This window comes from Pseudophryne corroboree, chromosome 1 (genome assembly GCF_028390025.1).
Source record: "Pseudophryne corroboree isolate aPseCor3 chromosome 1, aPseCor3.hap2, whole genome shotgun sequence".
Classification (NCBI taxonomy): Eukaryota; Metazoa; Chordata; class Amphibia; order Anura; family Myobatrachidae; genus Pseudophryne; species Pseudophryne corroboree.
Genome location: NC_086444.1, coordinates 228,499,608 through 228,526,382, shown reverse-complemented (window position 1 = coordinate 228,526,382; position 26,775 = coordinate 228,499,608). Strand labels below are relative to the sequence as shown.

General features: G+C 47.6%; 1 protein-coding gene across 1 annotated transcript in view; it reads right to left on the bottom strand.

Moving 5' to 3' along the window:
• SLC25A46 (solute carrier family 25 member 46) overlaps positions 1–26,775 on the bottom strand; it is a 117,969-nt gene that overhangs the window by 68,608 nt on the left and 22,586 nt on the right. Inside the window, exon 3 of the mRNA XM_063964110.1 lies at positions 19,331–19,388. Within this exon, the coding sequence (XP_063820180.1) occupies positions 19,331–19,388 (58 nt within the window). The remainder of the gene's footprint in view (positions 1–19,330; positions 19,389–26,775) is intronic.

The window sequence follows — 26,775 nt, the reverse complement described above, 5'->3', positions numbered from 1 at the left end:
GGTCTCCTCAAGGTATCGGTCAGTGAACACCGACGCACCGGTCACGCAGCCGCCTATGCTGCGACCTGGTCCCCTCGTGGTAGTGCTCAGCGAACACAGACACACCAGTCACACAGCCGCCTATGCTGCGACAGAGTCTCCATGAGGTAGCACTCAGTGAACACAGACGCACCGGTCACTCAGCCGCCTATGCTGTGACCGGGTCCCCTCGTCTCCTAGTGTAGCTAGTAGCGTCTGAGATGGAAGTGAGGAAACAGTTCATGGCGGGAGACTCGGCGGAAACTGGTCATGAACCGGGGGGGGGGGGGGGGGGGGGGGGGGACCAGGAGAGCGTCTGACCCCCACTGCCGACATCAGCCTTGAGGATCGCGGCCCCATGCTATTCCTGGTGCCTAAGATCCCTAAGACCTAGCTTTAGAGCACCCGTGGTGGCAGCGCGTCAGCTACTGTTTGGTAGTCTCCTCCCAAAACAATGCGGCTGTGTCCGTATTCCATCATGCTACGCGGAACCGATGACTTATCTTCTCTCCGTGCTCCGGCCACAGCCTGGTAACTTCTGATGGACCTGCTAGTATACCCGACACAGACGCCCGCCGAAACAGCACTGTACTCGTGGGTAAGCGTTGTCGCGACCCGGCGGAGAGTTGTTGGAGCGACTCTTACCAATATGCATATAAGACGCTGTTTAGAAAGATCACTCAAAAAATAATAAGACTATAAAAATAAAATAAGCAAGCTTGGGGCTGCTAAAGAAACAGCAGCCCTCTGACCATGGTCCGGCTCCTGCAGCACCAAACAAAAAACTGATTTGCCTGAGCCAGGGGGCGGGGATATATGGATGGGCCCGTTGCATGCTGGGAGGCCGGAAAGCTTTGACTGATCGGTGCAAATCTGCTGTCACTCCATCATATCCCCCGTTGTTATCCTGTGGATAACCTGTGGACCCTGCCGGAGAAAATAGTGTTTTTATACCAAATGTTTAATGCCAGTGAGATGCCAGGTACTAATGTTCAACGTGTGTGTGTGTGTGTGTGTGTGTGTGTGTGTGTGTGTGTGTGTGTGTGTGTGTGTGTTTCTCTGAAAAGCACTTTTGCATTTTCCATTTTGTATTACTATTCAGATTTATTTAATTATAAGACTAATGCAGAGGTTCCCAAACATGGTCCTCAAGGCACCCCTGGTTTTAAATGTATCCATTGCTTGGCCACAGGTGACTTAATTAGCACCTTAGTCAATTTGATTTAACCATCTGTACGGAGCCATGGATATACCTAAAACCTGGACTGTTGGGGTGCCTTGAGGACTGCGTTTGGGAACCTCTGGACTAATGCTTAACATTAACTTGTTGATCTTATTTTTTATTTAATCTATGAGTGTACTTTGTATGTATTAATATGTTTAGTCTATCTACATATATTCACATGTAATAGGAATAATATGCTGTAAAAAATTGGTTTTATTGAAATAAGTAAAATATATTAAATGAAAAGCCTAATAACATTATTAATGTTAGAAAGCCTCAAAACATGGTCGACCAAGGTTTCTAATACATGATTCCATTTTTTTTCATTAAAACATTAATGCAAACAAAAAATAGGATTTTAATACCTACCGGTAAATCCTTTTCTCTTAGTCCGTAGAGTATGCTGGGGACTCCAAAAGGACCATGGGGTATAGACGGGATCCGCAGGAGACATGGGCACACTATAAGACTTTGAATGGGTGTGAACTGGCACCTCCCTCTATGCCCCTCCTCCAGACCTCAGTTAGAAAACTGTGCCCAGGGATACGGACATTTAGAGGAAAGAATTTATTGTTTAAACACGATGAGTGTCATACCAGCTCACACCACGAACATACCGCAGAACGTGGCATTCAATAGAACACCAGCCAACGGCATAAAAAAATACACAGCCACTTGCTGATAAAATATGTAACACAACCTGTGTGTCAACCCAATCAATAATAAGATACCGCATGCCATGGCATGAACAACTCAGCAACAGCCTGACAGAAAAGAAACACCACAAGAGTGTAACCATAACCAATAACTGCAGACACAGTACACACTGGGCCGGGCGCCCAGCATCCTCTACGGACTAAGAGAAACGGATTTACCAGTAGGTATTAAAAATAAGATTTTACTTACCGATAAATCTATTTCTCGTAGTCCGTAGTGGATGCTGGGACTCCGTCAGGACCATGGGGGATAGCGGCTCCGCAGGAGACAGGGCACAAAATTTAAAAGTTTGACCACTAGGTGGTGTGTACTGGCTCCTCCCCCTATGACCCTCCTCCAAGCCTCAGTTAGGATACTGTGCCCGGACGAGCGTACACAATAAGGAAGGATTTTGAATCCCGGGTAAGACTCATACCAGCCACACCATTCACACCGTACAACTTGTGATCTGAACCCAGTTAACAGTATGACAAACGTAGGAGCCTCTGAACAGACGGCTCACAACAATAACAACCCGATTTTTTTGTAACAATAACTATGTACAAGTATTGCAGACAATCCGCACTTGGGATGGGCGCCCAGCATCCACTACGGACTACGAGAAATAGATTTATCGGTAAGTAAAATCTAATTTTCTCTGACGTCCTAGTGGATGCTGGGACTCCGTCAGGACCATGGGGATTATACCAAAGCTCCCAAACGGGCGGGAGAGTGCGGATGACTCTGCAGCACCGAATGAGAGAACTCCAGGTCCTCCTTAGCCAGGGTATCAAATTTGTAGAATTTTACAAACGTGTTCTCCCCTGACCACGTAGCTGCTCGGCAGAGTTGTAATGCCGAGACCCCTCGGGCAGCCGCCCAAGATGAGCCCACCTTCCTTGTGGAATGGGCCTTGACAGATTTAGGCTGTGGCAGGCCTGCCACAGAATGTGCAAGTTGAATTGTGCTACAAATCCAACGAGCAATCGTCTGCTTAGAAGCAGGAGCACCCAGCTTGTTGGGTGCATACAGTATAAACAGCGAGTCAGATTTTCTGACTCCAGCCGTCCTTGAAATATATTTTTCAATGCTCTGACAACGTCCAGCAACTTGGAATCCTCCAAATCGCTAGTAGCCGCAGGCACCACAATAGGCTGGTTCAGGTGAAACGCTGAAACCACCTTAGGCAGAAAGTGAGGACGCGTCCGCAGTTCTGCCCTGTCCGAATGGAAAATCAGATATGGGCTTTTATACGATAAAGCCGCCAATTCTGACACTCTCCTGGCTGAAGCCAGGGCCAGTAGCATGGTTACTTTCCATGTAAGATATTTCAAATCCACCGATTTGAGTGGCTCAAACCAATGGGATTTGAGAAAATCCAAAACTACATTAAGATCCCACGGTGCCACTGGGGGCACAACCAGGGGCTGTATATGTAGTACTCCTTTTACAAAAGTCTGGACTTCAGGAACTGAAGCCAATTCTTTCTGGAAGAAAATCGACAGGGCCGAAATTTGAACCTTAATGGACCCTAATTTGAGGCCCATAGACAATCCTTTTTGCAGGAAATGTAGGAATCGACCCAGTTGAAATTCCTCCGTCGGGGCCTTCCTGGCCTCACACCACGCAACATATTTTCTCCAAAAGCGGTGATAATGTTGTGCAGTCACCTCCTTCCTGGCTTTTACCAGGGTAGGGATGACCTCTTCCGGAATGCCTTTTTCCCTTAGGATTCGGCGTTCAACCGCCATGCCGTCAAACGCAGCCGCGGTAAGTCTTGGAATAGACACGGTCCCTGCTGAAGCAGGTCCCGTCTTAGAGGTAGAGGCCACGGATCTTCCGTGAGCATCTCCTGAAGTTCCGGGTACCAAGTTCTTCTTGGCCAATCCGGAGCCACGAGTATCGTTCTTACTCCCCTTTGCTGTATAATTCTCAGTACTTTTGGTATGAGAGGCAGAGGAGGAAACACATACACTGACTGGTACACCCATGGTGTTACCAGAGCGTCTACAGCTATTGCCTGAGGGTCTCTTGACCTGGCGCAATACCTGTCCAGTTTTTTGTTGAGGCGGGACGCCATCATGTCCACCATTGGTCTTTCCCAATGGACCACAATCATGTGTAAGACTTCTGGATGAAGTCCCCACTCTCCCGGGTGCAGATCGTGTCTGCTGAGGAAGTCTGCTTCCCAGTTGTCCACTCCCGGGATGAACACAGCTGACAGTGCTAACACATGATTTTCTGCCCAGCGGAGAATCCTTGCAGCTTCTGCCATTGCCCTCCTGCTTCTTGTGCCGCCCTGTCTGTTTACGTGGGCGACTGCCGTGATGTTGTCCGACTGAATCAACACCGGCTGACCCTGAAGCAGAGGTTTTGCCAGGCTTAGAGCATTGTAGATTGCTCTTAGCTCCAGTATATTTATGTGAAGAGACGTCTCCAGGCTTGACCACACGCCCTGGAAGTTTCTTCCCTGTGTGACCGCTCCCCAGCCTCTCAGGCTGGCATCCGTGGTCACTAGGACCCAGTTCTGTATGCCGAATCTGCGGCCCTCTAACAGATGAGCACTCTGCAACCACCATAGCAGAGACACTCTTGTCCTTGTGGACAATTTTATCCGCTGATGCATCTGCAGATGCGATCCGGACCATTTGTCCAGCAGATCCCACTGAAAAGTTCGTGCATGGAATCTGCCGAATGGAATCGCTTCGTAAGAAGCTACCATTTTTCCCAGGACTCTTGTGCATTGATGCACAGATACTTTTCCTGGTTTTAGGAGGTTCCTGACTAGATCGGATAACTCCCTGGCTTTCTCCTCCGGAAGAAATACCTTTTTCTGAACAGTGTCCAGAATCATCCCTAGGAACAACAGACGTGTCGTCGGGATCAGTTGGGATTTTGGAAAATTCAGAATCCACCCGTGTTGTTGGAGCACTACTTGGGTTAGTGCTACTCCGACCTCCAGCTGTTCTCTGGATCTTGCCCTTATCAGGAGATCGTCCAAGTAAGGGATAATTAAGACGCCTTCTCTTCGAAGAAGGATCATCATTTCGGCCATTACCTTGGTAAAGACCCGGGGTGCCGTGGACAATCCAAACGGCAGCGTCTGAAACTGATAATGACAGTTTTGGACCACGAACCTGAGGTACCCTTGGTGTGAAGGACAAATTGGAACATGAAGGTAAGCATCCTTGATGTCCAAGGACATCATAAAATCCCCTTCTTCCAGATTCGCTATCACTGCTCTGAGTGACTCCATCTTGAACTTGAATTTTTGTATGTACAGGTTCAGAGATTTTAGATTTAGAATCGGTCTTACCGAGCCGTCCGGCTTCGGTACCACAAATAGCGTGGAGTAATACCCCTGTCCCTGTTGTAGGAGGGGTACCTTGACTATCACCTGCTGAGAATACAGCTTGTGAATGGCCTCCAATACCGTCGCCCTGTCGGAGGGAGACGTTGGCAAAGCAGACTTTAGGAAACGGCGAGGAGGGGACTTCTCGAATTCCAACCTGTAACCCTGAGATACTACCTGCAGGATCCAGGGTTCCACCTGCGAGTGAGCCCACTGTGCGCTGAAATGTTTGAGGCGACCCCCCACCGCCCCTGAGTCTGCTTGTAAGGTCCCAGCGTCATGCTGACGCCTTTGTAGAAGCCGGGGAGGGCTTCTGCTCCTGGGAAGGAGCTGCTTGTTGCAGTCTCTTACCCTTTCCTTTGCCTCGGGGCAAATAGGAATGTCCTTTTGCTCGTTTGTTCTTATAGGAACGAAAGGACTGCGGCTGAAAAGCCTGCGGCTTTTTCTGCTGGGAGGTGACCTGGGGTAAAAAGGTGGATTTTCCGGCCGTTGCCGTGGCCACCAGATCCGATAGACCGACCCCAAATAATTCCTCCCCCTTATACGGCAATACTTTCATATGTCGTTTGGAATCCGCATCACCTGACCACTGGCGCGTCCATAAACTTCTTCTGGCAGATATGGACATCGCACTTACTCTTGATGCCAGAGTGCAAATATCTCTCTGTGCATCTCGCATATAAAGAAATGCATCCTTTAACTGCTCTATAGTCAGTAAAATACTGTCCCTATCCAGGGTATCAATATTTTCAGACAGTGACTCCGACCAAGCCACGCCAGCACTGCACATCCAGGCTGAGGCGATTGCTGGTCTCAGTATAACACCCGTATGTGTGTATATACTTTTTAATGTATTCTCCAGCCTCCTGGATCCTTGAGGGCGGCCGTATCAGGAGACGGTAACGCCACTTGCTTTGATAAGCGTGTGAGCGCCTTATCCACCCTAGGAGGTGTTTCCCAGCGCGCCCTAACCTCTGGCGGGAAAGGGTATAATGCCAATAACTTCTTTGAAATTAGCAGTTTTCTATCTGGGGTAACCCACGCTTCATCACACACTTCATTCAGTTCCTCTGATTCAGGAAAAACTATCGGTAGTTTTTTCACACCCCACATAATACCCCTTTTTGTGGTACTTGCAGTATCAGAGATATGCAAAGCCTCCTTCATTGCCGTGATCATATAACGTGTGGCCCTACTGGAAAATACGTTTGTTTCTTCACCGTCGACACTGGATTCAGTGTCAGTGTCTGGGTCTGTGTCGACCGACTGAGGTAAAGGGCGTTTTACAGCCCCTGACGGTGTCTGAGACGCCTGGACAGGTACTAACTGGTTTGCCGGCTGTCTCATGTCGTCAACCGACTTTTGTAGCGTGCTGACACTATCCCGTAATTCCATAAACAAAGCCATCCATTCTGGTGTCGACTCCCTAGGGGGTGACATCACCATTACAGGCAATTGCTCCGCCTCCACGCCAACATCGTCCTCATACATGTCGACACACACGTACCGACACACAGCAGACACACAGGGAATGCTCTGATAGAAGACAGGACCCCACTAGCCCTTTGGGTAGACAGAGGGAGAGTTTGCCAGCACACACCCAAGCGCTATAAATATATATAGGGACAACCTTAATAAGTGTGTTCCCTTTATAGCAGCTCAAATATTATAAATATCGCCAATAAGTGCCCCCCCTCTGTTTTTACCCTGTTTCTGTAGTGCAGTGCAGGGGAGAGTCCTGGGAGCCTTCCTCGCAGCGGAGCTGGGCAGGAAAATGGCGCTGTGTGCTGAGGAGAATAGGCCCCGCCCCCTTTTCGGCGGGCTTCTTCTCCCGGTTTTTTTGGAACCTGGCAGGGGTTAAATACATCCATATAGCCCCAGGGGCTATATGTGATATATTTTAGCCAGAATAGGTATATTACATTGCTGCCCAGGGCGCCCCCCCCAGCGCCCTGCACCCTCAGTGACCGCTGGTGTGAAGTGTGCGGAGAACAATGGCGCACAGCTGCAGTGCTGTGCGCTACCTCATGAAGACTGAGACGTCTTCTGCCGCCGGTTTCTGGACCTCTTCTCTATTCGGCATCTGCAAGGGGGTCGGCGGCGCGGCTCCGGTGACCCATCCAGGCTGTACCTGTGATCGTCCCTCTGGAGCTAGTGTCCAGTAGCCTAAGAAGCAAATCCATCCTGCACGCAGGTGAGTTCACTTCTTCTCCCCTAAGTCCCTCGTTGCAGTGAGCCTGTTGCCAGCAGGACTCACTGAAAATAAAAAACCTAACAAACTTTTTCTAAGCAGCTCTTTAGGAGAGCCACCTAGATTGCACCCTGCTCGGACGGGCACAAAAACCTAACTGAGGCTTGGAGGAGGGTCATAGGGGGAGGAGCCAGTACACACCACCTAGTGGTCAAACTTTTAAATTTTGTGCCCTGTCTCCTGCGGAGCCGCTATCCCCCATGGTCCTGACGGAGTCCCAGCATCCACTAGGACGTCAGAGAAATCCTATTTTCTCATACGTCCTAGAGGATGCTGGGGACTCCGTAAGGACCATGGGGTTTATACCAAAGCTCCAGACCGGGCGGGAGAGTGCGGACGACTCTGCAGCACCGATTGAGCAAACAAGAGGTTCCCATCAGCCAGGGTATCAAACTTGTAGAGCTTAGCAAAGTGTTTGAACCTGACCAAGTAGCCGCTTGGCAAAGTTGAACCGCCGAGACTCCTCGGGCATCCGCCCAAGAAGAGCCCACCTACCTAGTAGAATGGGTTTCCACCGACTTCGGTAACGGAAATCCAGCCGTAGAACGAGCACGCTGAATCTTATCATAGATCCAGCGTGTAACAGACTGCATAGCTGCAGGCGCCCCAAACATGCTGGGAGCATACCGGACAAACAGAACCTCTGTTTCCCCAATCAGAGCCAAATTGGCGACCTAAAAATTCAAAGCCCTGACTGCATCGAGAGACTTTGAATCTGCCAATGCTTAAGTAACCATCAACATAGGCCGGTTTCTGCGAAACACAGAAAACAGTCTTGGCAGAACTATTATCCGAGTTCTCAATTCCGCTATATCCACATAGAAGATCAAACAGGGGCTCTTGCGAGTCAAAGCCGCTACTTTTGACACCCGCCTTGCGGACGCCAAGGTCAATAGCATGACCACTCTCTAAGAGAGAAATATTAACACAACCTTTCATAAAGGTTCCAATCAGCGTGACACAAGAAGCCGCAACACCATATCAAGGTCCCACGGTGCCAATGTGGCACATTTGGAGGTTGGATGTGCAGTACTCCTTTCACGAAAGTCAGAACTTCCGGAAAGGTGGCCAATCTTTTTTTTTTTTTTTTATTTATAAGGCCAAAACTGCACTGAAATGGAGCCTAACTTTAGGCCTCCACACCTGCTTGCCAAGAATGGAGAAGAACGACCCAGCTGAAAGTCTTCCGTAGGAGCCTTCTTGGATGCACACCAAGACACATATTTACGCCAAATACGGTGGTAAAGCCTTCGCCGTTACTTCTTTTCTAGCCTGAAGAAGTGTGGAAAACTTCATAGGTAATACCCTTTCAGGTTAGGATATGGCGTTCAACCGCCACGCCGTCAAACGCAGCAAGTCTTGATACATGCCCGGATCTTTCTGTAACAGTTCCTCACGTAGAGGAAGAGGCCAGGGATCTTCTATGAGTAAATCTTGAAGAACTGGACACCAAGCCCTCCTTAGCTAGACCGGAACAATGAGGATCGCCTGAACCTTTGTTCTTCTTACGTTTATCACCTTCAGAAAGAGTGAAAGTGGAGAGGACACATAAACCGACTGAAAACACCCAAGGTGTCACGAGGGCGTCCACTGCCATAGCTTGAGTGTCCCCTGACCTGGAACAATATCCCTGAGGTCTCTCGTTGAGGCGAGACGTCCACATGTGCAATTGAGGCACTCCTCAAGACTTGTCACTTCTATGAAAACTTCTCGATGACGACTGTATTTCTCCTGGATGGAGATCGCGTCTGCAGAGGAAATTCCTTTCTCCATCGTCTACATCCAGGACGAAGACTGCTACTATAGCGTTTACCTGTCTTTCCGCCCAGCGGAAAACTTTCGGCTTCTGCCATTGCCGCTTTGCTCCTTGTTCCGCCCTAGCGGCTTACTTACGACACTGCTGTCAAGTTGTCCGACAGAATTAACACGGGCAGAACACGAAGAATGTGTTCGTTGAAAATAGCTCTTAATTCAAGAAAGCTTATTGCAGACAAGCTTCTGAGCTTGACCTTTTCCTCTGGAAATATTTTCCTTGGAAAGACTGCTCCCCAGCCTCGGAGATCAGCACGCATGGACACCAGGATCTAATACTGGATCCCAAACCTTCGTCCCTCTAGGAAGTTAGACTGTGCATACACCACAGGAGCGATATCCTGGCCATTAGGATTATATTCCGGTGCCTGTGCAGGTGAAACCCAGGACCACATTTTCAACCGGTCCCGTGAAAACCACTCTGGCATTTGACCTGCTCACCGAAGGCCGCACCCATCTTCTTCATCAACGGAACATATTGATGGATTGTCACTGCAAATCTGATCCGACTCTGGATCCTCAGACCTCTTTCCACAGGAAAACACAGAACCTCAACCGTTCAGTATCTACAATGATACCCACCTCCGACATCCGCGTCGTTGGGAACAACAGCCATTCCCTGTGTTGAAGAACAGTCAGAGAGAAACAACGATTTGAACCACTTGTTTCTTGATCTCGCCGTAATCAGGAGAGCGACTCAGTACAAAATAACAATGGGTCTAACTACTGAAAGAAAACCATCATACTGCCAACACTCCGGTGAAATGGCAAAGACAATCCTGGGTATCAACCCAGGTAGGCTGAATGATGAGAAAAACGCATTTAAAACCTTTTTTCTACCTTTACGTGCCGGAGCTCCCTGGCCTGAGAGATTCCATCCTGTAGTTCAACTTCGTAAGTAGAAATGTATGTATGTTTTTTGTTTTTTTTACAGGGACAGCAGGACAAAGTCCTGAACCTGACGCAACTCTGGTATGGCGTCGCGTACTACCTCCCCTTCCAGAGGGGAATCGGTAAGATCTATTTGAAAAATCAGTGAGGGGAATCATCTGTAAACTCCAGTATGACCCCCTTTGGATTCTATTATTAACTCCCAGGTCCAGGTCCATTCCCGGACTGACGGAAGAGCCTTAGACGAATTCCCACCGGTGTGGGCTCCAGCCAGATAGACCCAACGACATGCGGTGGATGTGGCAGAAACAGAAGACAATATCCGCTTCTGCGAAACTAACAAGGCTGCAGAGCTCTTACCTTTTCACCTTCCACTATCCGCACAGAGAGGGAAAAAAGAACGGTATCGAACCGGTTAAAATTACTGCATCCCACAAAAGAATGCGTCACCAACCGCTGTGAGGGAATCTAACACACGAAGGTAGACTTACCAGTAGTATCCGCCGAGAGTGACTTAACAGTGGTACACCGTCACAGGGAAAAACTCCAGTATCTCTCGGAGTCAGCCTCAGCACTCCCCCGGCCACACCTCCTGTATACGCACGGCAGCCTGCCGCAATGTTATAGAGAAGAACCAACATAAGAAACATCCCCTCTCTCACCAGGGTATTTCTATCGGATGTCTTTCCGAATACAAGCACTCCCCCATGCGCATGTAATGCAAATAACTTCAAAGCATATAAATAAAATATCACTTACCTTCCTGTATACGATCCTTTGTGACAGGGCCCCGTGCCGACCAGGAGTTGACTTTCACAGTATTCTATCCGCGGCGGGAAAAGAATAAACACTCAGACTCCTCGTGAGGATCTGAGACCAACTCGTCACGGCCGACCTAGAGCTTTATCAACAGAGCGACCAGCACATGAGAAGGAATACTTTTACTTCAGCATTCATTAGAAATCGCAATATTATGAATATACATATTGTAATACACATATCATATATATATATATATATATATGTGCAGATTGTCCGGAACCGTCGGGTCCCTAGTGACATAAATGTGTTCTGAATGTGTATGACCATGTACTGAATGCCCAAGTTGTGGATCTAACCAGGAAACCTTATGGTCGACAGAAAAACCTAGTATTCGTTGACAGCAGGGAGTAGTAATCAGGCAAAATAACATTCTTGCGACCCCGAGGGAAGTATACATATATAATTTTAATCTCACTTCCACACAAATACTACCATGTCTGTGCTCGAGCTACAGGTCCATGGAACAGTACCATACATATACATATAAAAATATATATACAGGTTAGTTACAGCATGTTAATTTACACCCAGTAATAACAGTTGGTGCCGACAGGGTCACCCACATACTACTGTGTCTCCCCTACAGTGTTTACTTTTGAAAAGCATACAATTACCAACCTGCTGACACTGCATCTACTGAATCAAGTATCAACAGGAGTCAGCGATGCCGACAGAGAGATTTCCATAGCTGTTTGCGACATAGCACTCACACATGTCGACCCATGTGCACTAAAAAGCTATAGTGGGTATATCTGACAGGGAAAACACAGACAAATATGCACAACTCAATGATTACATGCCCATTATCTAAGATAGTGCTATATTTCATACTATATTGCACTAAATACTGTGCCCCCCCGTCGTTTACACTGTACACACTGTTTCGGCGGGGACCCTGGAGAAAATGGCGTTGTATCATGTTGTGAGGGCTAAGCCACACCCCTTCTCGGCACGCTTCAGCCCCGATATTATTTTAGCTTTTTATGCTGGCAGGGGTCCGTATACAGTGCCTATGCACTGTATACATATTTAGCCAGGCTTAATGGAGAGGTATATTGCTGCCCAGGGCGCACCCCCCCTGCCCCCTTGTAAAGCCGTTGGTGTGTGGGAGCAATGGCGCGCAGCACGACCGCTGCGCGGTACCTCTGAGACTGTGAAGTCTTCTGCCGTCACTGAAGTCTTCTGTTCTTCTAATACTCACCCGGCTTCTTTCTTCTGGCTTCTGTGAGGGGGGTGACGGCGTGGCTCCGGGAACAAGCAGCTAGGCGCACCAAGTGATCGAACCCTCTGGAGCTAATGGTGTCCAGTAGCCTAAGAAGCAGGGCCCTTAACTCAGAAGAAGTAGGTCTGACTTCTCTCCCCTTAGTCCCACGAAGCAGAGAGCCTGTAGCCAGCAGGTCTTTCTGAAAATAAAAAACCTAACAAAGTCTTTCAGAGAAACTCAGTAGAGCTCCCCTAGTGTGTGTCCAGTCACTCCTGGGCACAGAATCTAACTGAGGTCTGGAGGAGGGGCATAGAGGGAGGAGCCAGTTCACACCCATTCAAAGTCTTATAGTGTGCCCATGTCTCCTGCGGATCCCGTCTATACCCCATGGTCCTTTTGGAGTCCCCAGCATCCTCTAGGACGTATGAGAAACAATGGTTTAAAACAAAAAAGAAAACGGTTTAAAAAACAAACAAACAAAAAAGCGTTTGTTTTTTTCCAACCCTGGAATACTGAGCAAATACTGGCTGCTTTTGCATGTAGCCCACAAATGTTAGACAACTTTATTTTTACTCTGTAATTTAGAACACACCCCACCTGAATCTAAAGCTCTACACATTTTACATATGCCACGCCTAGAGGGCAATATGGTTTTGCCCATGTGCACAGTTGTATTTTATTTTTCTTTATGCTTTGCTGCAAATTAGGCCCACAGTCATTATACTAGCAAAGGCAGGGAGGGAGAGAACATGAGGAAAGAGTACCCTGCTCATGAGAGATTGTAATCTGCACAGGAGGGAGAGTTATAGGCCCTACACACTCGGCGATGTGCAGCCGAGCTGCCTGACCGCCGATACGGGCGACGGGCGACCCGGCGGCAGTGAAGTTTCTTCACTCCCCCCGTCACCCGGCTTCGTAGACTTGCAGGCAAATATGGACGATCTCGTCCATATTGGCCTGCATGCACAGCCGACATAGCACCAGCGATGAATGAGCGCGGGGCCGCGCATCGTTCATCGCTGGTGCCTCCACACTGCACGATATGAACGTTATCTCGTTCATTAATGAACGAGATCGTTCATATCGTGCAGTGATATCGGCATGTGTGTAGGGCCCATTAGACATGATGACGCAGTCAGTGTGAGAGAAACGCAATTAATGAGTGGATGATAGGGTAGACTTTAAACTTAAGGCTTGGGAAAGGAGAGTTACATAGAAACATAGAATTTGATGGCAGATAAGAACCACTTCGCCCGTCTAGTCTGCCTTTTTTTTTTTAACCATATTTTAACCTGAAACCTCAGTTGATCCTTCTTTCTTTGTAAGGATATCCTCATGTCTATCCGTGCGTGTTTAAACTGCTCTACTGTCTTAGCCTCTACCTCCTCTGATGGGAGGCAATTCACCTTGTCCACTACCCTCTCTGTGAAGTAATTTTTCCTCAAATTTCCCCTGAACCTCCCTCCCTCCCTCCAGTTTCAGTGAATGTCCTTGTGGGGTTTGGTATGGCTTACCGGCGGCTGGGATGCAATTGGTCAGCATCCCGGCCGCAGAAGTGGGAATAGTCCCTGTTAGTCGGCATGCCGGCTGTCGGGATTTGGAGCATGTGGGATGTAGGGGTCAGTAATGCGAATGGTGGTCTCCATCCTGTCCTTGTGTCCTAATACTTCTCTTCATTTGAAGAATTTTTCCCTCCTGGACTTTGTTAAAACCCTTGATATATTTGTAAGTTTCTATTATGTCCCTTCGCTGCTCCAAACTATACATATTGAGATTTCTTAGTCTTTCTGGGTACCGTATATACTCGAGTATAAGTCGACCCGAATTTAAGCCGAGGCACCTAATTTTACCACAAAAACCTGGGAAAACTCATTGACTCGAGTATAAGCCTAGGGTGGGAAATGCAGCTCTAGCCGTACACAGCCCTCATACTGCCAGATATGCCCCACAGTGCCAGATATGCCCTCATGCTGCCAGATATGCCCCACAGTGCCAGATATGCCCTCATGCTGCCAGATATGCCCCACAGTGCCAGATGTGCCCTCATGCTGCCAGATATGCCCTCATGCTGCCAGATATTCCCCACAGTGCCAGATATGCCCTCATGCTGCCAGATATGCCCCACAGTGCCAAATGTGCCCTCATGCTGCCAGATATGCCCCACAGTGCCAGATGTGCCCTCATGCTGCCAGATATGTCAGATATGCCCCACAGTGCCAGATGTGCCCTCATGCTGCCAGATATGCCCCACAGTGCCAGATATGTCAGATATGCCCCACAGTGCCAGATGTGCCCTCATGCTGCCAGATATGCCCCACAGTGCCAGATGAGCCCTCATGCTGCCAGATATGCCCCACAGTGCAAGATGTGCCCTCATGCTGCCAGATATGTCAGATATGCCCCACAGTGCCAGATGTGCCCTCATGCTGCCAGATATGCCCCACAGTGTCAGATGTGCCCTCATGCTGCCAGATATGCCCCACAGTGCCAGGAAGGGTACTTACCCTCCATCTCTCCCGCGTTGTCTTCTGAAGGAGGGACACGGAGGGCACAGCGCGCGGCTCTCCTGTGTCCCTCCTGCGTCTCCGGCGGCGTGTGTGTCAAATGAAGTGCCGGTTCGTGAGCCAATCAGAGCTCACGAACGGGCAGTTCATTTAACACACACACGCCGCCGGAGACGCAGGAGGGACACAGGAGAGCCGCGCGCTGTGCCCTCCGTGTCCTTCCTTCCACTGACTCGAGTATAAGCCAAGGGGGCTTTTTCAGCACAAAAAAACGTGCTGAAAAAGTCGGCTTATACTCGAGTATATACGGTATGTTTTGTGATGTAGGCCATGCACCATTTTAGTTGCCCTTCTTTCTACAGTCTCTAACGTATTAATATCCTTCTGAAGATATGGCCTCCAGAATTGAACACTGTATTCTAGATGAGGCCGTACCAATGACCTATACAGTGGCATTATTACTTCTTTCTGCTGCTGATTCCTCTCCCGATGCAACCAAGCATTTGACTAGTCTTCCTTATTGCTTTGTTACATTGCTTACCTGCCTTTAAGTCACCTGAAATAGTGACTCCTAGATCCCTTTCCTCCTCAGTAGTTTCCAGTATAGTGCCATTAATACTATGGGGGTAATTCAGAGTTGATCGCAGCAGCAAATTTGTTAGCAGTTGGACAAAACCATGGGTGGTAATTCCAAGTTGATCGCAGCAGGAATTTTTTTTATCAGTTGGGCAAAACCATGTGCACTGCAGTGGAGGCAGATATAACATGTGCAGAGAGAGTTAGATTTGGGTGTGGTGTGTTCAATCTGCAATATAAATTGCAGTGTAAAAATAAAGCAGCCAGTATTTACCCTGCACAGAAACAAAATAACCTACCCAAATCTAACTCTCTCTGCAAATGTTATATCTGCCTCCCCTGCAGTGCACATGGTTTTGCCCAACTGCTAAAAAATGTCCTGCTGCGATCAACTTGGAATTACCCCCCATGTGCACTGCAGGTGGGGCAGATATAACATTTGCAGAGAGAGGAATGGCCCATACACACGGTGAGATTCGGGCTATGCCCGATTCTCACTATGCGACAGGGGCTAGGTTGGCACATAGTCAGTATCGCAAGCACACTCAGTATGTGCCTGCGATATTAACTATGTGCGATTTTGGCTAAGTGTCAATTTTGACTATCTCTTCTATACAGATAGTCAAATTGACTTGCCTGCACAGTCTATCTATTCTTGCGATGCCGACCAGGCATCAGCATCGAATCGGGATCGCAAGGTGACTTTCACCTTGCGATCTGCACTATCTTTTCTTACGATTTTGACTATATAGTCAAAATCGTAAGAAAAAATCTCACCGTGTATACACACCATTAGATTTGGGTGGGTAATTTTGTTTCTGTGCAGTGTAAATACTGGCTGAATTATTTTTACACTGCAATTTAGATTTCAGTTTGAACACACCCCACCCAAATCTAACTCTCTCTGCACATGTTATATCTGCCCCCCTGGTTTTGCCCAACAGCTAACAAATTTGCTGCTGCGATCAACTCTGAATTACCACCTATATTTTGCCGTTGGATTTTTGAGAACCAAGTGCATGATTTTGCATTTTTTGGCATTAAACTGTAATTGCCACGCTCTTGACCAATCCTCTAGTCTACATAGATCATCAATAATTTGTTTTATCCCTCCTGGTTTGTCTACCCTGCTGCATACCTTTGTGTCATCTGCAAAAAGGCATACTTTCCCTTTAATGCCATTTGCAATGTCACCAAGTTCTTTTTCTTTTAAGTTAATTCCACTTCCCTTCCATTAATTACATTTTTAAATTGAGCGCTCTGACGGGTGAAAGAAGACCTCAGTAAATTAGTTTCATTATGTTGTCCATACCTCCCAACTGACCCAATTTTCGAGGAAAAGTTCAGTTTTTTGGGCACAGTCCCACCCGTAGGCCGCAGTGTCCCGTGCGTGGTGCAGTTGTGAGGCCCCCTGTAAATGGCATGCACATGGGAGACAGAGGGACCGGGCGGATGGCCAGCAGCTCACAGAGCGCTGGGCAGGCCCCCTCAGTGACGAAACCGGGAGGTGTGGCTCGTGTTTGCAGAATTCCTGCGAAACCATGCTACTTTTTGCCTAGGCCATGCAATTATGCTCCAGAATGTTTGGAGGCACAGTACAGTGCAAACGTTTTAGGCAGGTATGGAAAAAAGCATAAATTCTTCCAGGTATACTTGCACACAGTTTTGAAGGAACTTGGCAGGGAGGTTGTTCCAAATATCTTGGTTTAGATTTCTCTTCTGTTCATTCACTTTGCATTTTATTAATTAATAAAAAAAACAAAAAACTATCAACACTTCTATTTTTAAAAACATACTTAATTTGCAGCATTTTTTCCACACCTGCCTAAAACGTTTGTACAGTACTGTATGTTATGTCTTCTGTAGTAATTATGGTCAGGATGCAGTCAGAATCTTGGCAGTCGACAATCAGAATACGGACACTGGTATCCCGACGGTCACACTGGGGTTAGGATTAGGCTATGGGAGGGGTGGGTATGGGATAGGGTTACAATGCTTACTAGGATTGTTATAATTTATGTATTGTTTTATATACTGTGATTGAAATGTAAGTTGTTTGTTTATGCAAGTTTTCTGGAATGCATTAAACCAGAGATAAATTCAGAGTATAAGGAGGTATACTTGGCCAATACAAACTGATTCTGAGGATCAATCAGAATTTTGACGTCGGGATGATGCTTTCTGAATCCTGACTGTCAGGATACTGACTGCAGGGATTTCGTACCTAACCCGGAAGAACATGATACTGGTATTAGATACAGATTCCAGTGCATCTAGTGTAAGTAATATGCAGGCAAGACTCAAGCCAAGTGTTCTCTGCACTTCCTTCTGTGGCACAGCAAATGCTGAGTTTTGTAAATGGGTTAAATAAAATGAACAATGAATGCCTGTTGTAGAGTGGTTTCTTAGTTCCAGCATTATAGATTGTAGCAGTTAGAAAAACGAAATAGGTTTTGGTGCCACATATATCACTTTGCAGATACCAACCCACACGCATTCTACTTTTCCCACCACTGCCAACATGGGGCCTAATTCAGAGGCGATCGCTGCAGCGATCACACTCTTAAGACTATTGTGGAATGCGCTTGCGCAGCGGGCGCACTGCTCGTGCGCACCCAGTGAGATGTGAAAGCATCTGATTGACAGGCAGAGGCGATCGTGGGGACGGAGGCGGTGTGCCAACGGTGTTAGAACGCCGTTGTGGGGGCACGGTCCGGACAACGCAGGCGTGTCCGGACCGTTGCTGGGACGGGCCGCGGCAGCTGCGCGACGTCATACGCAACCGCTGCGACCCAAAAAACACGGTGGGTAGCCACCTGCCTCTGCAACTAGGCTTGCTTTTAGAACTACACTTGGGAAACATTACATTACAGCCTTGGCCCATGTTCTCCAACCACTCCATTACAGTCTTGGCCTCAAATGGGCTGAAGCATCAAAATAATACTTATGGATCATTTGCTCAATGTCTAAAACTCAAATACTGCCTTAATGGGTGAAGCTATGGAGGTGTGTTACCCTGTAACCATATACACAAATCTAGTTTACGTGAATACCGATTACATGAATCAAACTACAAAGTCATGTTAATACCTTATTAATATGTTTCAGATATCATATATCCGTATTAAAAACTTAGGACAGGGAATGTTTGTACTGGTATCTACAAATACGTCTTCAGAAAGTCTATAAATGACTAAAACAACTATTTGCAACTTCTTTAAAAACCATGGGGGTGATTCACCGCTGATCCTAGAACATTAGCACATCTATGATCATATTCTCCGACATGTAAGGGGACGCCCAGCACAGGGCTAGTCCGCCCCGCATGTCAGAGAATATGATCCTAGATGTGCTAATTTTGGAATATCTACGATCAGCTTTGAATCACCCCCATTGTTTTTACAGAAGTTGCAAATAGCTGTTTTAGTTATTTATTAGACTTTCTGAAGACTTACAGTATTTGTGGATACGAGAACTTGTACAAACATTTCCTGTCTTAAGTATTTAATAGGGATATATGATATCTGTAAAACATGACTATGTAGTTTGATTCATGTAATCGGTATTCACGTAAACTAGATTTGTGTATATGGTTACAGGGTAACACACCTCCATAGCTTCACCCATTAAGGCAGTATTTGAGTTTTAGACATTGAGCAAATGATCCATAAGTATTATTTTGATGCTTCAGCCCATTTGAGGCCAAGACTGTAATGGAGTTATTAAGGGAGTGTTTAGCTGCAACACTAGTCATAATTTCCCACTTTAATGTAAATAATATGTACATTAACAATATAAAGAAATGGATCAGCCCCCACCACCGAGCTTGACCAAGGACTGGTAAATAATATTCCCTGGCTGTGAGACGGTTACTCAAATATTGCAGACTCTTGCACCGAGATAGTGCTTTCCTGCTGTGGAAACGCGTACTACATTTGCAACCGGTTACAATAATATCAAAAAATTAAAAAAAAGTTACCTGACACTGACGACGCAGGACAATACATGGGTGAGCCAAAACATTTTCTGTAAAGAGGCTAAGAAAAAAAAATACTATAATTAAACAACAGAAATGGCAAACAGGGTAGACAATACAAGGACAATATGAACAAGTACATCTGCACCATAAAATCTATACTTTCTTCTTTTGAAATTTTTTTCCATTTAAAACTCCATATATAGTTTCAAATGTACTAATTAATCTCTGTAGAGAGATGTATAACATTTATCTAATTGTTTACAATTCTATAAAATATATGATAGAGATATAGGGGTATATGCAATTAGCGGCGAATCGCGGCAAATTATCGCCGTTTCTTAATTCGACACAATTCGACAGGTGAATTCCGGCAGGTGGCTTCCGGAATTCACCATATTCAATGAAAAACGGATTCGACAGTCCCGCGGGCGAAAAACGTCCGATTTGCCGGATTTTGCCACGATTTAAAAAAAACGGGGAAAAACAGAAAAAAAATGGCGTGGGGTCCCCCCTCCAAAGCATAACCAGCCTCGGGCTCTTCGAGCTGGTCCTGGTTCTAAAAATGCGGGGAAAAAATTGACATGGGATCCCCCGTATTTTTAAAACCAGCACCGGGCTTTGCGCCTGATGCTGGTGCAAAAAATATGGGGGACAAAAAGAGTAGGGGTCCCCCGTATTTTATACACCAGCATCGGGCTCCACTAGCTGGACAGATAATGCCACAGCCGGGGGTCACTTTTATACAGTGCCTTGCGCCCGTGGCATTAAATATCCAACTAGTCACCCCTGGCCGGGGTACCCTGGGGGAGTGGGGACCCCTTCAATCAAGGGGTCCCCCCCCCCAGCCACCCAAGGGCCAGGGGTGAAGCCCGAGGCTGTCCCCCCCATCCAAGGGCTGCGGATGGGAGGCTGATAGCCTTGAGGAAAATGACAGAATATTGTTTTTTCCAGTAGTACTACAAGTCCAAGCAAGCCTCCCCCGCAAGCTGGTACTTGGAGAACCACAAGTACCAGCATGCGGGAGAAAAACGGGTACCTGTAGTACTACTGGAAAAAAAATACCCAAATAAAAACAGGAGACACACACCGTGACAAGTACAACTTTATTACACACTGCCGACACACACATACTTACCTATGTTGACACGCCGACTGCCACAGTCTCCGACGATCCGAGGGTACCTGTGAAAAAAATTATACTCACCTGCCAGTGTCCAGAGATAAATCCACGTCCAGAGATAAAATCCTCGTACTTGGCAAAATAAAAACACGCACACCCGTACCAACGGACTGAAAGGGGTCCCATGTTGACACATGGGACCCCTTTCCACGAATGCCTCCTGTCACTGAGGTCCCTTCAGCCAATCAGGAAGCGCTTCTTCGTGGCGCTCACCTGATTGGCTGTCTAGCGTCTGAGGTCAGACAGCGCATCGCAAAGCCTCTCCATTACTTTCAATGGTGGGAACTTTGCCGTCAGCGGTGGGGTTACCCGCGGTCAGCCGCTGACCGCGGGTGACCCCACCACTAGCCGCAAAGTTCCCACCATTGAATATAATGGAGAGGCTTTGCGAGGCGCTGTCTGACAGCTCAGAAGTGCAGCCAATCAGCAGAGTGCAAGGACGTTGCGCTCGCTGATTGGCTTAAGAGACCTTTCAGTGACAGCAGGCACGGGGGGGTCTCTCTGCATTCGTGGAAAGGGGTCCCATGTGTCAACATGGGACCCCTTTCAGTCCGCTGGTACGGGTGTGCGTGTTTTTATTTTGCCAAGTACGTGGATTTTATCTCTGGACATGGATTTATCTCTGGACACTGGATTGAGGTGAGTATAATTTTTTTTCACAGGTACCCTCGGATCGTCGGAGACTGTGGCAGTCGGCGTGTCAACATAGGTAAGTATGTGTGTGTCGGCAGTGTGTAATAAAGTTGTACTTGTCACGGTGTGTGTCTCCTGTTTTTATTTGGGTATTTTTTTTCCAGTAGTACTACAGGTACCAGCGGGCCCGTTTTTCTCCCGCATGCTGGTACTTGTGGTTCTCCGAGTACCAGCTTGCGGGGGAGGCTTGCTGGGACTTGTAGTACTACTGGGAAAAACAATATTCTGTCATTTTCCTCAAGGCTATCAGCCTCCCATCCGCAGCCCTTGGATGGGGGGGGGGGGGGGGGGGGGACACAGCCTCGGGCTTCACCCCTGGCCCTTGGGTGGCTGGGGGGGGGGGGGGGGGGGGGGGACACCCCTTGATTGAAGGGGTCCCCACTCCCCCAGTGTACCCCGGCCAGGGGTGACTAGTTGGATATTTAATGCCACGGCCGCAAGGCACTGTATAAAAGTGACCCCCGGCTGTGGCATTATCTGTCCAGCTAGTGGAGCCCGATGCTGGTGTATAAAATACGGGGACCCCTACTCTTTTTGTCCCCCGTATTTTTTGCACCAGCATCAGGCGCAGAGCCCGGTGCTGGTTTTAAAAATACGGGGGATCCCATGTCAATTTTTTCCCCGCATTTTTAGAACCAGGACCAACTCGATGAGCCCGAGGCTGGTTATGCTTTGGAGGGGGGACCCCACGCCATTTTTTTCCGGGATTTTAACATTCCATTTAAAAAAATAATAAAAAAAATAATATTATTTTAAAAAATATATAAATAATACTTGTGCCTCCAAAAAAGACAAACCAAGTACCTAATCCCTTCTAATATAAATAGATATGCTATTATCAATAAAAAAAAAAACACAAAAAAAATAAGAATTTACTTACCGATAATTCTATTTCTCGTAGTCCGTAGTGGATGCTGGGGACTCCGTCAGGACCATGGGGTTTAGCGGCTCCGCAGGAGACAGGGCACAATAATAAAAGCTTTAGGATCAGGTGGTGTGCACTGGCTCCTCCCCCTATGAACCTCCTCCAAGCCTCAGTTAGGATACTGTGCCCGGACGAGCGTGCATAATAAGGAAGGATATTGAATCCCGGGTAAGACTCATACCAGCCACACCAATCACACCGTACAACCTGTGATCTGAACCCAGTTAACAGTATGATAACAACGAAGGAGCCTCTGAAAAGATGGCTCACAACAAGAATAACCCGATTTTTGTAACAATAACTATGTACAAGTATTGCAGACAATCCGCACTTGGGATGGGCGCCCAGCATCCACTACGGACTACGAGAAATAGAATTATCGGTAAGTAAATTCTTATTTTCTCTAACGTCCTAAGTGGATGCTGGGGACTCCGTCAGGACCATGGGGATTATACCAAAGCTCCCAAACAGGCGGGAGAGTGCGGATGACTCTGCAGCACCGAATGAGAGAACTCCAGGTCCTCCTCAGTCAGGGTGTGCCCCTGACCAAGTAGCAGCTCGGCAAAGTTGTAAAGCCGAGACCCCTCGGGCAGCCGCCCAAGATGAGCCCACTTCCTTGTGGAATGGGCTTTTACTGATTTTGGCTGTGGCAAGCCTGCCACAGAATGTGCAAGCTGAATTGTACTACAAATCCAGCGAGCAATCGTCTGCTTAGAAGCAGGAACACCCATCTTGTTGGGTGCATACAGGCTAAACAGCGAGTCAGATTTTCTGACTCCAGTCGTCCTGGAAACATATATTTTCAGGGCCCTGACAACGTCAAGTAACTTGGAGTCCTCCAAGTCCCTAGTAGCCGCAGGTACCACAATAGGTTGGTTCATGTGAAAAACAGAAAACACCTTAAGGAGAAATTGAGGACGAGTCCTCAATTCTGCCCCGTCAGAATGAAAAATTAAGTAAGGGCTTTTATATGATAAAGATATTCTGACACACGCCTGGCTGAAGCCAGGGCTAATAGAATCTTCACCTTCCATGTGAAATATTTTAATTCCACAGTGGTGAGTGGATCAAACCAATGTGACTTTAGGAAACTCAAAACAACATTGAGATCCCAAGGTGCCACTGGGGGCACAAAAGGAGGCTGTATATGCAGTACCCCTTTTACAAACGTCTGAACTTCAGGCACTGAAGCCAGTTCTTTCTGGAAGAAATTTGACAGGGTCGAAATTTGAACCTTAATGGACCCTAATTTTAGGCCCATAGACAGTCCTGTTTTCAGGAAATGTAGGAAACGACCCAGTTGGAATTCCTCTGTAGGGACCTTCTTGGCCTCACACCACGCAACATATTTTCGCCAAATGCGGTGAAAATGTTTTGCGGTTACATCCTTCCTGGCTTCGACCAGAGTAGGGATGACTTCATCTGGAATGCCCTTTCAGGATCCGGCGTTCAACTGCCATGCCGTCAAACGCAGCCGCGGTAAGTCTTGGAACAGACAAGGCCCCTGCTGGAGCAGGTCCTTTCTTAAAGGTAGAGGCCACGGTTCTTCCGTGAGCATCTCTTGAAGTTCCGGGTACCAAGTCCTTCTTGACCCATCCGGAACCACGAGTATCGTTCTTACTCATCTCCTTCTTATGATTCTCAGTACTTTTGGTATGAGATGCATAGGAGGGAACACATACCCTGACTGGTACGCCCACAGTGTTACCAGAGCGTCCACCGCTATTGCCTGAGGGTCCCTTGACCTGGCGCAATATTTGTCTAGTTTTTTGTTCAGGCAGGACGTCATCATGTCCACCTTTGGTTTTTCCCAACGGTTTACAATCATGTGGAAGACTTCCCGCTGAAGTCCCCACTCTCCCGGGTGGAGGTTATGCCTGCTGAGGAAGTTTGCTTCCCAGTTTTCCACTCCCGGAATTAACACTGCTGAGAGTGTTATCACATGATTTTTCGCCCAGCGAAGAATCCTTGCAGTTTCTGCCATTTCCCTCCTGCTTCATGTGCCGCCCTGTCTGTTTACGTGGGCGACTGCCGTGATGTTGTCCCACTGGATCAATACCGGCTGACCTTGAAGCAGAGGTCTTGCTAAGCTTAGAGCCTTGTAAATTGCCCTTAGCTCCAGTATATTTATGTGGAGAGAAGTCTCCAGACTTGATCACACTCCCTGGAAATTTTTTCCTTGTGTGACTGCTCCCCAGCCACTCAGGCTGGCATCCGTGGTCACCAGGACCCAGTCCTGAATGTCGAATCTGCGGCCCTTTCATAGATGAGCACTCTGCAGCCACCGCAGAAGAAAACACCCTTGTCCTTGGAGACAGGGTTATCCGCTGATGCATCTGAAGATGCGATCCGGACCATTTTCCCAGCAGATTCCACTGAAAGGTTCTTGCGTGAAATCTACCGAATGGGATCGCTTTGTAAGAAACCACCATTTTTCACAGGACCCTTGTGCAATGATGCACTGATACTTTTCCTGGTTTTAGGAGGTTCCTGACTAGCTCGGATAACTCCCTGGTCTTCTTCTCCGGGAGAAAACATCCTTTTCTGGACTGTGTCCAGAATCATTCCTAGGAACATTAGACGTGTCGTCGGAAAAAGCTGCGATTTTGGAATATTTAGAATCCACTCGTGCTGTCGTAGAACTACTTGAGATAGTGCTACTCCGACCGCCAACTGTTCTCTGGACCTTGCCCTTATCAGGAAAGCGTCCATATTTCTTTTAGGAAGAATCATTATTTCGGCCATTACCATGGTAAAGACCCGGGGTGCCGTGGACAATCTAAACGGCAGCGTCTGAACTGATAGTGACAGTTCTGTACCACGAACCTGAGATACCCTTGGTGAGAAGGGCAAAATTTGGACATGTAGGTAAGCGTCCCTGATATCCAGTGACACCATATCGTCCTGGTTCGCTATCACTGCTCTGAGTGACTCCATCTTGATTTGAACCCTTGTATGTAATTGTTCAAATCTTTTAGATCTCACCGAGCCGTTTGGCTTCAGTACCACAATATAGTGTGGAATAATACCCCTTCCCTTGTTGTAGGAGGGGTACTTTGATTATCACCTGCTGGGAATACAGCCTGTGAATTTTTTTCCCAATACTGCCTCCCTGTCGGAGGGAGACGTTGGTAAAGCAGACTTCAGAAACTTGTGAGGGGAAGACGTCTCGAATTTCCAATGTACACCTGGGATACTACGTGTAGGATCCAGGAGCCCACTTGCGAGTGAGCCCACTGCGTGCTGAAACTCTTGAGATGACCCCCCACCGCACCTGAGTCCGCTTGTATGGCCCCAGCGTCATGCTGCGGACTTGGCAGAAGCTGTGGAGGACTTCTGTTCCTGGGAATGGGCTGCCTGCTGCAGTCTTCTTCCCTTTCCTCTAACCCTGGGCAGATTGACTGGCCTTTTGCCCGCCTGCCTTTATGGGTACGAAAGGACTGAGACTGAAAAGACTGTGTCCTTTTCTGCTGAGATGTGACTTGGGGTAACAAAAGTGGATTTTCCAGCTGTTGCCATGGCCACCAGGTCCGATGGACCGCCCCTTTATACGGCAATACTTCCATGTGCCGTCTGGAATCTGCATCACCTGACCACTGTCGTGTCTATAAACATCGTCTGGCAGATATGGACATCACATCTACTCTTGATGCCAGAATGCAAATATCCCTCTGCGCATCTCGCATATATAGAAATGCATCCTTAAAATGCTCTATAGTCAATAAAATATTGTTCCTGTCAAGGGTATCAATATTTTCAGTCAGGAAATCCGACCAAGCCCCCCCAGCGCTGCACATCCAGGCTGAGGCGATTGCTGGTCGTAGTATAACACCAGTATGTGTGTATATACTTTTTAGGATATTTTTCAGCTTCCTATCAGCTGGCTCTTTGAGGGCGGCCGTATCTGGAGACGGTAACGCCACTTGTTTTTATAAGCGTGTGAGCGCCTTATCCACCCTAAGGTGTGTTTCCCAACTCGCCCTCACTTCTGGCGGGAAAAGGTATACCTCCAATAATTTTCTATCGGAGGAAACCCACGTATCATCACACACTTTAATTTATCTGATTCAGGAAAAACTACAAGTAGATTATTCCCACCCTACATAATACCCTTATTTGTGGTACTTGTAGTATCAGAAATATGTAACACCTCCTTCATTGCCCTTAACATGTAACGTGTGGCCCTAAAGGAAAATACGTTTGTTTCTTCACCGTCGACACTGAAGTCAGTGTCCGTGTCTGTGTCGACCAACTGAGGTAAATGGGCGTTTTTACAAGCCCCTGACGGTGTCTGAGACGCCTGGACAGGTACTAATTTGTTTGCCGGCCGTCTCATGTCGTCAACCGACCTTGCATCGTGTTGACATTATCACGTAATTCCTAAATAAGCCATCCATTCCGGTGTCGACTCCCTAGAGAGTGACATCACCAATACAGGCAATTTGCTCCGCCTCCTCACCAACATCGTCCTCCTACATGTCGACACACACGTACCGACACACAGCACACACACAGGGAATGCTCTGATAGAGGACAGGACCCCACTAGCCCTTTGGGGAGACAGAGGGAGAGTTTGCCAGCACACACCAAAAACGCTATAATTATACAGGGACAACCCCTTATACAAGTGTTTTCCCTTATAGCCTT